This window comes from Schistocerca americana, chromosome 1, assembly GCF_021461395.2.
Source record: "Schistocerca americana isolate TAMUIC-IGC-003095 chromosome 1, iqSchAmer2.1, whole genome shotgun sequence".
In the NCBI taxonomy this organism is placed as follows: Eukaryota; Metazoa; Arthropoda; class Insecta; order Orthoptera; family Acrididae; genus Schistocerca; species Schistocerca americana.
The window spans coordinates 58828459-58843264 of record NC_060119.1 but is presented as its reverse complement, the minus strand read 5'-3'; the positions used below and the strand labels follow the sequence as shown (position 1 = coordinate 58843264).

Sequence of the window (14806 nt, the reverse complement as noted above, 5' to 3'; positions counted from 1 at the left end):
CGTGGACAAGGAAAAAAATTCCCGGATTTCCCATTTAAAAATACACTTTCTCCCGGGTGACAGTATATTTTCCCTTATCGATCCTTTGAATGGTTATGGTTTTATATACGGGCGTAGAATTTCCCAACACTTTAGAAAACGAAACTCAGGAAAAAGACACATTTTGTAACAAAAGTCAAATTTCTTTAGCAAACAGACAAAAATAAATTCATTGTTCCACAAGGCGATTAATGCTTGACTGTCAGAAAGGTGGAAATAAAATAAAATCTGAAACTAATGACATATTTCAGCCTTCCGTATTTATGTGAATGTGTTTTAATTCACTTGATAGCTCCCGGCCACAGATATCCATTTTGTTTTCATTTGACATGAAAGTAAACGAAGGGGAAACAGCAGAATCACTAAATGTAAACACGGGTCACGTGTAGACTACCCACTATAATTCAGACTGCTCTGCGCATCAGTCCCGAATCTATGATGTTTGCAAACCGGGTCAATATTTAAAAAAATCGAATTTTCAAAATATGTTCACCTTGTAGCGCACATCTTTCTGAAAAGTCTGAAACATAAAACATATATATTTGAGGAAATGTAAGACATATTATTTGGTCTTAAGTATGCCAAAGTGCAGTGCCACATCTCTTCATAAGCATTTTTCTACCTCACGTCCAAACTATATTCAGGAGAGTGGAAACTGAAATGTCCTGTGGTGCCTCTCCTGCTCCCAGTTGGCCAGTTTGACAGCCTGCCCCTCTTTAAAAAAATCTCGCAATTAATAGCAGATGGGATTATTTGTAGTCTAGAGAACAAGAACTCTTCAGAAAATCTGAACTCTTTATTGCCTATTAGTTAATAACTTGCTGCTTTGTGTGACATAAAATTAAATATAGGAAATGTATAAAACCAATACTGACAAGAGATAAGCAAGAAATTACACGTTTCTTCAAACCTTAGCTCCTAGAATTTTGTTCTCTCTAATCTTGCTACAACTTTACATGGTGTGCTTTCCTTTCTGCAAAAGGATCTATTACTTCATCAAAGTTTGTCAAATCTTTTGCTACATGAAAATTTGAAATGTCGTTATCTAATACTGAAAAAACTGTTAACACAAATAATACCCAAGACTAGTGTGGTTTCTCGATCTGATTACTTCTATTTTGTCACTGTCTACTAGATAAAAGAAAATAGGCCTTTCTAATATGGCAGCAATTTTCTAACACACACCAAATAAATGAGACTGTTTTGGCACAAATGGCCGTTTTTATAACACGACAGAATATAATCCAATAAGTACCAATATCAAATGCCTATTAGGCCTACTACAAGCAAAAAGCTTGATGGTAGGAAATAGTTTCACATTTCATTCATATGTACCAGCTTCTCAAGCATGAGATCGAAAAGTAGTATTGCGAAATTTTTATATAAATTTGGAATCGTCTTATTCTTCCATAATTTGTGTGATGTCCCCGTTTCTTCTCCTTCCTCGCTCTAACAAACAGTATTGTCATCACCAATTCTGTAGCTATTGCTGCCATTGTCAAAATTTGTTTGCCGATTAACTTCACTAACCCTGCCAGAATCACAGGTTTAGTTATCCCGCGATTATTTTCTGGTTAGGCCTTATTACGTGTTCGAACAACATGTTTTCCGCGTTACTTCCAGAATAGAACTTACACGGCTGGTAGCCGGGGACTGTACTAGTAGTCCATACTAGTGTAGCGATCTGGCCAAAAATTTTCTGTCAAAATTTTGTTTTCTTGGATACACTGAGAAGATAATACGTAATCTTTCTCACCTGTTATTCCTGTCAGTCGTTTATTTCCATTCTGGTAGTCTGAATCTATGGATTTCACTACTAATTATAACAATGCTGATCATTCGCAAACCCAATCAAGTGTATAATCAGACAGCGATTGGCATTCATCCGTTCGGCTTTACTCCCTCAGCTCGTATAGCCCCGTCCCCTTTTGTCTGCGGAAAGTTTATTTCTAGATGCATCGAGGATTCTCCTGACAGACATCATGTACACTATGCATGCATTCAAAAGTCAACTTATGATTCATTCAGAAATCAACTTAAAATGAGTTCAAAAATGTTCAAGAGCCAAGAGGGAAGCGTTTCAAAACCATATGAATAATCGATAGGCAACCATGGGCTGGATGCCAGGGACTTTATGAAACAAGTTTTTTTCCTCAAGAATATGAATTTGGCGCCCCCATTTCCCGGTAGCATCTAGCTGCTTGCTGCGACTGCTTGCACAGCCAACAGCCACATTCCTGTAGCCAGGAGCGGGAGAATCTACAACTCAAATGCGACTCTACTGCGCATGCGTATGAGCCTGTGCGTAACTGCTAAAACAAATTGAATGTAAACAGTTGCGACTTCACACTCATTGGAGGCAATTTGTTGTTACGAAGCACTGCACAGTCTTCCTAAAGCCTTTGACGCATTTTCAATTTATTTTCCTTTTTTCTCTCGTTTATGTTTTATTGTTGAAGTATTATTCTGCAGTAGCGGGATTCAGTAATATCCTTTGTTAGAGTATGGTTCTTACCAGTCAAAATTACAAAAATTTAATTGAAAACTAAAACAATGAAAACTTCCCGGAATTCTAAAAATATCCCTGGTTTTTCCCGGTTTTCTCCCGGATGAAAAACTTTCCGTGTTTTTCCCGGATCTCTCGGTTGTCCCAAGTCATATACACTGTGGATAAGGCTATGTGGGAGTGCAGTAGACACCAGAAAGATCGCGGGAGGCGCACATTGGGACGGCGCGTCATGGATGGTAGTTGCCGCAAGTAGAGTCCTGTCCACCAGAGGGCACGCGAGAATTCAGCCGCGACCTCTGCTGGCGGAACAACAACAACTCAGGCAGCACGGGCCATGCCCATTCAGTTCACATCGGGCATGCCTAGGACACAGTTCCCGGTGTATGCTAAGTGAAGTGCGACGGAAACGTGAACCGTGTTATTACAGGGAGGAAAAAAAACATTCAAGATAAAATTCAGTGAATCGTTTGTGCATGAGGCAATAGACAACATCTCACCTCTAATGTGGGCACAGTCTGTGCAGCATGCTGAAAAGCTTCAGAAATAATAATTTGACAGGGAAGTGATGATGGATATAAGCCTAGAACCTATCATAGTAAATTTACAATGAGGTTGTTCGGGAACAGATTCAAATAGAAGTGACGGTGGTATTCTGATGTAGACTTTGGAACAAAGTAATAATATTTCTTAGTTTTAAAGACCCGTGGCTTAAAAAAATGTGTTTGTCAACATATCAGTTGTGTACACAATAATGAGAATTTCCTAGCATTTTTGATTAGGACTTTGTATCCTTTGAATTACGCAGGCTATAATGTTCAACATATTGCCCAAGGAGTAGTTAAGCTTCTCCCTCCATGTTGTATGCTCTAATAATACGTGAAAATGCAGCTGGATAAACCCGTCAGAAGTCCGATATTTCCACATGTAAACCCCTGTAATTTACAAGGTACGAATTGGATAAGGCCCTAAATTAACAGTAACTGTTACTCGGCGAGATATCGGTCATTTTTCGCTGTTATCGGTAATCATTCCCTGGAATTATTCGCAGATGATCGTTAATTGTTCACTTGTTCATTGGATTGTAAATGTGGTCTCTCACTGTAATGTCAAACGAATTAGTTTACATTCATAATGCCCGTTAACTACGAAAAATTTGACAACTTACTGACCATTTTTATGACAGTCTTTTCATTAGTCTTTTCTACCACTAATTCTTTTTTATGCACAGTGATTACACATAACTACAGTCAAACACATCAATACACATTTCTGATATACATTTTTAAAAATTATATTGAGTAGAAGCAGTTGTCAAGGAAATATAATGATTTCGGTTTGTGCTTGAAGTTAATTTTGTTGTGTATTAAATTTTTGCTTACAGTACAGTTCAAATCGCAATAAACCATAATTATTGCAAGCAGTTTCAATGATCTTGTCGTTAGACAATTGTCATGTTGAGAAAAATTGTACTTCACGTCTTCACAAAGCTGTTTGTCTCCTGATGTCACGCGGAGTAAATCGGTGGAGCAGTGGACACAATGTCATCAAGATGTGAATTAATATTTCTCTCATGACAACTGATTGAAATTGGTTTCAATATTTACTACGTGGACTTTGTTTGCTCACTCTCTGCTGCCGTGCATGTGCAGCTCTCATCTCTTCACTGCTCTGCCTCTATGCTCCGTCTTATATGATGCGAGTTATAGGATTTTAATATTCTAGCCTGTGGGGACATTCCTTTGGATCTTACACTAATACTGCTGGATTTCCTGCTGCTGTTGTTATGTGAACTGAATGGAGACTTACCTAATCCAAAAAGCCCTCATATGCATCCCACACACAGTCAGCTACCTGAGTAGCAGCCTCTCATGTGTAGTGGACACCTGACCCATTTGGGGGACCCTACACTTCTCAGTCCTAACACATAAATCCAGGAAGTCACAGCCTAATTTGTCACAGAATGTTTGAAATTTCTGGTACAGTCCTTCCACTTGCCCTGGAACCATGTGGCCACGATCAGTTCTGGGGACAATGCTGCAAATTGTGAGATTTCATTGATCTCTGTGAACAGGACTAATGTTCTGAACCACCTCTGCCAGTCAATGGAATGATCCCAGTATGACCTCAGAGCCCTGAAAACACACACTATTTGTCTCAGTGTGTGCCACAGTTTGCAGTTGCTTGTTCCATCAATGGCTGCTGAAACAGTCTCTTCTACATGTTGAATAGAGCCCCCAGGCTTACACACTGAGTGCACCTTGTGTTTCTTCATGTCCTTTGCTGCCATTTTCCTAAGCAGTACCATTATTCATCATATGTTTTAAACACTGATGATTAATAGGCTCATAACCTTTTGCATTGGCCTTCTTTTCTCTCACTACATAGCAGGTTTTCTAACAGGTAAAGTGAGTTCCACTAGATCAGTTTCAATGGAAGACTTTGAACCTGTTGTTTAGTGTGACACCCTGAGTCCTCCCTGGTCCCTGTCTACCATGTAAAGTATGCCCAGACCTCCCACTGACACAGCAGTTGCAATCAAGTGGACAAGTCATAACAAACCCCATACTTCTTGCAGAGGAGAGAGGGTCACAGCAAAGGACAGTACCTGAGATATCTTTTGTAACACTGGTACATGACTCTCGAGATCTCTCCCAACAATCCTATTTACAGCAGTTGCCAATTGTTTGGCAGGAGTCAGGGTGATTTACAGCTGTTTACAAACATCAACTAACTCATTCTGTGTTTGAGAAAAGCATCAACAAAGTGGGGAGGGGGGGCGGGGAGGGGTCTTGTAACTGGTGCAATGGTTTACAGGACAGTAAACAAAAAACTTTAAAGTAAGCCTGCTGATTATCCTTTAATCTGTTGAGCTAAAAATATTACTACTTTCCTTTAAGAAGTGAAGCAATTAATCTACAAAATAAGATTTCTATATGGGCAACTGCTGGTGGTGGTGTGTATATGCATCTGTGTTACACTTACTTCAACCTCTAAAAGCAACAGGCTGGGTTCCATTAAAGGTTTCTGAAAGCATATGTCTAAGCATGTGAGAGAGGCCTGGATTCTGGACATAGGAAGAACAAATTTTTGAGGTTTATGTTCAGTCCACTATAAGGCCATCAAAGACAGGGCACAAGATCAGATTGTCTATGGTATTCAATTATGTCATTTAAAAGGGATCATCCTGACATTTGTCTTAAATGATATAGTAGAACACCTAAATCTGGATGGCAGACTATGAAAGACATCAGGTGTAAGACCTACACAAAAATTAAAAGGATGACAGTAATGCACCCAGCCATCAGATATAACATTAAAGCAAATAAGTTTTCCATCACAAGACTGATCATAAACAAAACTTTTTTTCATGAGTCAGTAAAATCTTTTTGGTTTACAAGCTGCATCATTTAGAATAAAACACGTGAGCTTTTGACAGCTGTCTCTGTCATCATCAACAGGAGTTGAAATCACTGACTGGCATGGCTGGCACGGTGTTCTACTTTTATAGATGTAATGGAGCATCTGGAACCTGCCAAAGAAGGTCAGAGTGCTGCATTCACAGAAGGGAAGCTCTTAGTGGATGAATTCAGCTGTGGGACCAAGTGGTGTCATTAGCGCGGGTAACTGGCGACAGATTTGAAATTTCTGCTCTTGCATCCCTACAAGTGTCAAGCCTATGTCTTTGCTTTTGCTCAATGTCCAAAGCCCACCCTATGACCCACTAAGCATGTACTGCTGGTCTCTGTTCAAGTTATTGCTGTTTATTTTAATTTTGGCCATTTATTTGATGACAGACTCCCAGTATGATGTGGTTAGAGTGAAAACTCATTTTTAAATTGTATTTTATGTTTGTTTTCTAGGCAGTGTTCAGTAGTGGTTGACTTTTCAAATTCCCTTTGTTTAATGTGTCAAGAATGCTCTGCACAATGCTTGGCAACAGTGTGAATGGTTTGACCTATGTAAATATTACCACATTCACAGGGAACACCAAGACCTATGTTGTCTTTAATGGGGTGCAAAAACTTTCATATTACACATACATAACCAGAACACCATGCCAGTCCTGGCAGTCAGTGATTTCAACTGCTGACGGCAGGGGCAGAGGTCAAAAGATCAAGTGTTTTATTCAAAATGACGTGGCTTGCAAACCAAGAAGATTTTACTGCCACTTGACACTGCGAAAGACTCCAAAGACACTTTTCTCTAAGTTATTTTTGTATACTTGCATGACAGAAGAAACCTTCTAATACTGAAGCCACTGAAGTGGTAGCAACATCATTTGTAACTTACTCTACGTAAATAACACAAGCAAAGTTTTGTTCAGTTGTGCTGTCTGCATTCAGTTACACGTGGCACAAAATAAAAGAAAATTGGTAATACAAATGATAAGTTATATATAAACTTGCAAGTTCCTACCACTGAGTTTAAAGTCCCATGACAGGTCATAGTTGTAAAGGCTCTTTTGGGGTAGCTGGGGCATACAAAATTCTTTAACTTTCATTTTATTAAACATGTTTACACAGTCTAAAGGGTAGATTTCTACTCACTGTATAGGAGATATGTTGAGTTGCAGACAGGCACAGCCTGTGGGGGAGGGAGAGGGCAGAAACAGGGAGTGGAAAAGAAAAGGACCAGAGAAGCGGAAAAGAGCGGTGTGTGTGTGTGGTAGAGAGCAGCACACAATGAGGGTGAGGGGACACGAATTGGAAGAAGGTGATGGGAAAGAGGGCACAGAAATTGTTGGGTGGATGTTATAGGGACAGTATGTTACTTTAGGTCAAGGCTGGGATGACCTACTATCCCCACACCCTACACCAAAGTGTTTCTGCCTCATTTGTCCCATCACCTCCTCTCAATTAACGGTTTCTCACCCTCATTGTGTGCTGCTCTCTGCCAATCCATCAACTGGTCTTTGTCCCTTCTCTGCTCCTCTCAATTTCCATTCCTCATACCCTCCCTCCCTCATGGCTTACCATTGCTGTGCCTGACAGTCTTGTCCTGCCACAATCTAGTCTCTGCACATTTCGCCAGGCAGCACTCACTTCTCTCTCCCCACCCATATCTTGCTATCACCCCCTTATCCCCCCCACCCCCACCTCACCCCCCTCTCCCCAGATTGGTGCTTCCATTCAACACGACACACTTGCATTCTGGCTGGAGCAGCTGGGGGACAGTGGTAATGTGTGTGTGAGGTGTGCTTGCTTGTGTGAACATGAGTGTGTTTGCTTTTCTGAAGAAGGCTTTGGCCAAAAGCTAAACATGGAACAGTCTTTTTGTTGTGCTTGTCTGCAACAAAACATGTCATCTGTGTGGTGAGTAGCAATCAGCCTTTTCATAATTTTGTTGAATATCAGAATAATACAGCAAAGAAAATTTTACTGTGCACCAAACAGTCTTTATTTCTGTTTTTATGTCTGTTTACATCATGCCACTGTAAAAACATCAGGCAGAGTGAGCAAATCATTCACAGAAGTAATACATCAGCCCGCTAGATTAAAAACTATTACTTACCACAATATGTACAAAATTAATTGCAAATTTGTTTCAAATAAAATGTTTTACCATGATAAAAAAATACATTTGTAATGTTTCATATCAAAGACAGTGAAGTATCACACTGCCTGCCATGAAAAATGTGATGGCCCAACCAACAAAGAAAAATAAGAACCTAGTAGGTTGTGGAATTGGTATGACACAGTACACAATTGTGTGGCCAATTCGTGCTGTAGTAAATGCTCGGAACAGATTGATGGCAAGACCTGGAGATGGATTTGTTAGCAGATATGCTAGTGCCACAATAAAGAACACTGTGATGTTCTCCAAATCATTTAGATGTCCCCTGCAAAAGCATAAAATAATTTTAAATTAGAACTCTCCATTAAAATCACAACATATTTAATTTATTAAAATTATTACATGACATTTAAAAAATTCCAAACAGATTAATAGTGAAATCTATTGAATCAAGAATTCCTCTCCCTGCTTGTTTTGACTTATAGAAGCACCTGCTTTTGTAATTAAGAAAGGTAATCTGTAGATACAATTTTGAGTGAATTAAGTCAAATCAGTGATGAATAGTTTGGATGGACAATTTAGCCACATGGCTGAGAACTGGAAGCACCAGACATCAGTAGCTCCCTCCCTCTACTTACGCAAGAACCACTAGTAAATGGTAAATGAGCTCTGAGTCATCTAGTGTCTGATAAGTAAAACATATTAGTGTGGTGTCACTGCCAGACACCACACTTGCTAGGTGGTAGCCTTTAAATCGGCCGCGGTCCGGTAGTATACGTCGGACCCGCGTGTCGCCACTATCAGTGATTGCAGACCGAGCGCCGCCACGCGGCAGGTCTAGTCTAGAGAGACTCCCTAGCACTTGCCCCAGTTGTACAGCCGACTTTGCTAGCGATGGTTCACTGACTACAAACGCTCTCATTTGTAGAGACGACAGTTTAGTATAGCCTTCAGCTACGTCATTTGCTACGACCTAGCAAGGCGCCATATTCAGTTACTATGATTGTATTCTGAACAGATAATATTGTGAATCATGTACCGTCAAGGGCAACATTCATCATTAATGAATTAACTTAAGTATCAAACTAATTACATCCGCTTTCTGAATTCTATTTCCTTGTCATGTTCCAGACCTCACGTCAGTATAATTCTTCCCTCCTCACGCCAGCCTGCGTGAGCTAAAACGTGTGCATTTTGGCCTCCCTTCGTGACACGGTGTTGGCTCTTCTGCCAACACAACAATTAGACTTCACCTTCACTCATTCTACTAGTGTTTCAGCACTGAGGTAGACAGCATTTAGCATCAGATAAAGAGATGGAGCACTAGCTCACTTAAAGAACAGTGAAGAGGAGGGTGCAATTTTCATCTGCAGTCCAGCACTCAGTTTAAGAGAGTTCAGAAATCAATGGGAAATCTACAAGAACAATGTGATAATTTCTTGACCTCATTGTGAATGCCTATATTTTTTTAAGCTAAAAAGACACCAACTGATATTTTTCTATTATGTCCCTGTTAGGTTAACGAAGTTTATCTAGTGCTTTTTTAATGACTTGATTCAATTTTTGAAGTGTAAGTCTAGTAGGTCTGCAAAATATCCCTATATGGCTTACATAACTTTTACATTAAGATCAGAATGTTTTCAAGCTATAAATTTCTTAAGCTGTGGGAATATGCCGGAGGCCAGAGGGTGCCAAAACTGCTGAATAGCTAGTCTACTAGAAAACATCAGTTTTCCTGTAGGTAGTATACTTCTGTGGAAATCCTAATTGTCTTGGTTTTTTTCCTCCTGCATACCAGGCAATAAAATACACACAAAAAGTCATCTAAACAAAACTGCTTCTACCTTGTTCTTGTAAACCAGAACTGGATTTGAATCTCTAATCTCCTGATGAATCCAGTCTACCAACACTCTCAATTGGCCACAAAGTGATAATGTCACACAAAGGAAATGTGCACTACATCACAATAACTCATTGCCTAAGTTTCCTGTATGCCTAATACTCAGCAAGCTGAGATTTTTTCTCATATCTTCACAAGTAGGCACTGGCAGTGTGCACATTTTGAGCTGGATGCTGCTGTTGGATAGCCATAAGGGTAATCTGGGCTCATAACAAATGAGGTATGTTAAGGCACAGTTACATATCTGATGCAGTAGTATTAGGAGCACATAAAATTTGACACTATACACAACAGCACTGTTCTTCAGGGAACATCAAATACCATTTCTTGGTAATTAACTTATAGTCAGATGGTTCAGAGCCTGAATAAATAGTTTAAAGGATGTCAGTTTCCACTTATGGCTGTACGGGCCATGTGAGGTGGGATAAAAAATTAACAAGAATTTTTTAATTTTGCGAGTTTACATATCTACTTTTCAAAACTTTTTTATCTTCTTAGTACACATTTTCCTACTGTATATTTGCATTTTCAGCTGTTTTTGATATTCAGTTTATTGTTGACAATGGAAAGGTAATACGTGTTTTTGAGCGCTTGGCAAATTTTTACTTTTGAAACAGATGGATCAAAAAATTTGTATTAACTATTTCTTGAAAACTGGGATATAGCACACCACAGCACTCAAAATGTTGACTGTAGCTTTTATTGAATATACCATCAGTAAGACAAGAGTTTATATTTAGTATAAAAGCTTCAAAGAGGATCACGACACGACAAAGACAACTACCCTGGATGCCCTAGCACATCAATTATGTGGAAGAAGAAAGAAAATGGTTCTAAAAAATCATTGAATCACCATCAGAGAGGTTCCTGATGTTTTCATTATCCTTTGGCTCATGCCAGGCAATTTTTGAGATATTTTGGTACGAAACGTGTAACAGCAAAGTTTTTTCTGAAACTGTTGAATTTCGACCAGAAATGATGTTGCGTAGACATCGCTCATGAATTGCTCAATGAAGTCAACAAGAATACAGCACTTCTAAAGAAGGTTGTAACAGGTGACAACACATGGGTATGTGGGTATGATGTCAAAACCAAGGCCCAATCGTCCCAATGGAAACTGCCTGAAGAGCCAAGACTGAAAAAAATTCAACAAGTTCTATCACATGTAAAGGTCGTTCTCACTGTTTTCTTCAGTTGCAGTGGGATAGTGCATCAAGAATTCCTGCCCTATGGCTGTACTAAACAATACTACCTGGAAGTTAAGCACCCTTTGTGTGAAGCAGTCACCAGAGCAGCTGCTGCTGGATCAGAGAGCTGTCTGCTCACTAGAAGGAGGTCACACTGTCATCCCAGTCACAGTGGGAGACACTGCTGACAGCGGCATTCAAGTGATGCCATGCTCAGCCACACACTTTGTGATGTCAGCAATGCCGGACATCTATTGTTTCACATGAGAGGCACGAGAGGCAACTGGATGCCTCCGCCAACCTGTTCCTAATGAATTATGGCTGAGGGTAAAAATAAAAAAGTTAATTAAACAAATCTACTGTCATCCTGACATCTCATTTCACTCTAAATAGGTGACAATCCATGGGTCATCTAACACTGGTGTCAGATCATTGATGTCACCTTCTTAGAGTAATGTCTGAACCTACAGCCTACAGTATGGCGAGTCCAAAAAATTTTGATTGTATTTTGGTCATGGAGAAAGGGTTTGACGATTGTGCATTTTGTAAAGTAAATTTTATTGTGAGTAAAGATTTGTCTAGTTTTAGAGATAATGGAAGTCACGATTGGTTAGCGCCTGTTAGATGTGCCCAGTGCTTTGAGGGCCACTCAGTGTCGTGTACAGAATCAGTTCCAGTAAAATGTTATGCGTGTAATTGTTAGGGGCATATGGCTAGGCAACGCCAAGAGTCGAGATGCTCATGAATAAATGTAAGAATTAAGTTAATGTAATTTATTTTCTTGTCTTCTGAATGTTAGTTCTCAAAACTACTGTTGTCAAGGAGAAAGCTTCAACAGAGCCAGAGATACAAGGTGTATCAGAGAGGGAAGCAGTACGCATAGTGTAAGAGCAGGTAGCACAATTAACAGCGGATAATACAGAACTGCGTAGGCTGGCAGAATTGCGATCTTCACAACAGGATGTAGATTCATCAGTTGAAAGATTAATTGCATCTTTTTCTGGTAAGGCAACTGAGGAGATGCAGGACTTCGTGGGAGACCTCGGAAATCTGGCTGAGATGGAAGGTCGGTCTGATAAGGAATTATTAAGCATTGCAAAATTGAGACTAACAGGGGAAGCTGAAACTTGTGTAGGGTATACAGAAGCTCTTCACATAGGATAAGGACAATTAATGGATGTACCTATGAATTGGGACAGGACGCTGCAGTCAGTGAAATTATTTTGCAAGAAGCTGAGTGTAGGGCACTCTATGCTTTTCTTAAGAGGGTTGCATGCGGAAATGTCAAGACGTGTATGGACATGGGGTTCAACGGATTTGCACACAGCAGTGTGGTTATAGCTAGAGTTTGAGAAGATTGATTTGTTGACTGGAATGCAGGGTAAACAGAGAGTGTTTGCAGCTAATACAAAACGTTTCAGGTGTGGATGAATGGGGCATGTAAGAAGACAGTGTCACCAACCTCAGGGTAATGTGAATACAGTAAGAGGAAGTAATAGTTTTAGAAGTACAGGACTGAAGAAGAATAAGGTGTTAAACACAAATGAGAACACCAGGTCCACCATGGTCATTCCCAGTTAGACTGGATGCCACAAAATTGTATGCAGAGGTGGAATGTGCGATAAGAGAACTAGTAGGAGAAAAGGGTTGCAGGATATTACTCAACACAGGATGCGTGTGTTGGTCACCAGCAGTGATCTGGTGAAACATAAGCAATGGGATCCACCATGATATAGCTTGCATGGAATGGGGAATAAAGATGTCACACCATTAGGATTGGCGGTCATAGACTTTTTCCTGGATACAGTTCAATTTAATTGATGTTTAGAGATTGTGCCACACATGGGTGAGGGCTGTGACATGATTCTAGGATTAGATTTCTTATATCAGCATTGTGTCATAATCGATCTTCGAGGACATGGGTTGGTACTTGACAGAAAAATGTTTCAGTTATGTACAACCATTGCCAGTGTAGCAATGTTGCAAGGGGAGTCTTTCACAGATGACGAACTGATTAAACCATGAATGGTCACAATAAGACTTGATTTGGACCCTTTGGGTGAGTGTTCAGTCTAGCTTGCTGGCAGGAATTTTGTGTATGGTGGAATCGTTAGAAGATAATGAAGTATCAGATCAGGTGGGTTGCTTAGTTAAAAGAGGTAATGTGTGCATACAAAAATAAGGGGTGAAAATAAGGTGCCTGTTTTTATAGATGAGTTTAATGCAAAGGACATAGGATTAACAAACAAGTTGCAAATCACTAATAGCGATATCCTGGAGGAGAAGAATGGGACACAAGTGTGTCGGCCATGGACAATCACCGAATGCCATTGTATCTGCATTTTGAGGAAACATGAAGCACCTAGAGGGAAGCAATAGCAAGCAGATGGAAAAAATTACTTTTGGAATTTAAGGATTTATTTCTTTCAAAAGGGCCATTACCAGCTATAAATATTACACAGCACCATATTCCTACGGGAAATGGATTATCAGTCTACCACAAATAGCACAGAATACCTAGGTACTGCAATTTTGGAGGAATTTATCAATCAATAGCTTAAATACGGAATATTTGAAGAAATTAATAATGCATGGGGGGCACAAACAGTCATTGTGCCAAAGCAATCAATGGATGGAACAAGAAAATATATGTTTTGTTGTGATTACAGGCATCTAAATGAGAAAACTGTAATGGATGCCTACTCTTTGCTAAACAACACAGAAACCTTGGACCATTTAAGGTGATACAAATATTTTTCAACAATGGATTTGAAGAGTGGTTCTCACCAGATTGAGGTTGCACTCCAGGATCAACACAAAACAGCATTTTTGGCAGCCTGGGGACACTACCAATTGAGAAGAATGCCATTCGGATTAAAAAACACACCTGTAACATTTCAGAGACTGTTGGACAAAGTACTCTGAGGTTTAAAACCATGGCAATCCTCAGTATATCCTTATGGCATAATTGTGTGTGGGAGTGATATGGAACAGCATATGCAACGATTAAGGGAAGTATTCCTAAGGTTAAAAGCAGCAAAATTAACAATGAGTACAGAAAAGTGTAATTTTGTGATGGAAGAGATAGAATACCTAGGGCACATCATAATTTAAAGAGGGGGTAAGACAGACTCAAGATTAATTAGAGCTGTATATGAATTTCCTGTATCAGAATCTGTAAAGGAGTTGCAATTTTTCTTAGAAGTTGTGAAGTATTACTGCCAGTCCGTAAAAGGATTTATGAATACTGTCAGACCATTGACAAAGTTGTTAAAAAAAGGTGTTAAATTAGTGTGGTCAGAAGAGTGCAAGTATGCTTTTGTGGAGCTAAAAGAAGCTTTAACATTAAGTCTGATATTGGTATTATCGGATTTTAATAGACAATTTGTTTTAACATGTGATGCATCAAACCATGCATTTGGCTGTGTGTTGTCACAAGGGGTAGAAAGGTGTAGAACATCTGGTAGCTTATGCACCGAGACAAGTAAATTCTGCAGAAATAAATTATTCCACAACGGAGAAAGAGGTGTAAGGCCTTATTTATGGAATCAAGTATTTCAGATGTTATCTGTATGGTAAAAAGTTTAGAGCAATAACAGACCATTCAGCATTAAAATGGTTGTTGGGATTAAAGGATCCTTCTAGTAGGTTGACACG

At 39.5% G+C, this 14806-nt stretch overlaps 1 protein-coding gene across 1 annotated transcript in view; it reads right to left on the bottom strand.

Annotated features, from left to right (window-relative positions):
• Positions 1-7921: 7921 nt before the first annotated feature.
• Positions 7922-14806, bottom strand: part of LOC124547764 (microsomal glutathione S-transferase 1-like) — a 29143-nt gene continuing 22258 nt past the window's right edge. Inside the window, exon 3 of the mRNA XM_047125128.1 lies at positions 7922-8387. Coding sequence (XP_046981084.1) covers positions 8144-8387 — 244 coding nt within the window. The 3' untranslated portion in view covers positions 7922-8143. The remainder of the gene's footprint in view (positions 8388-14806) is intronic.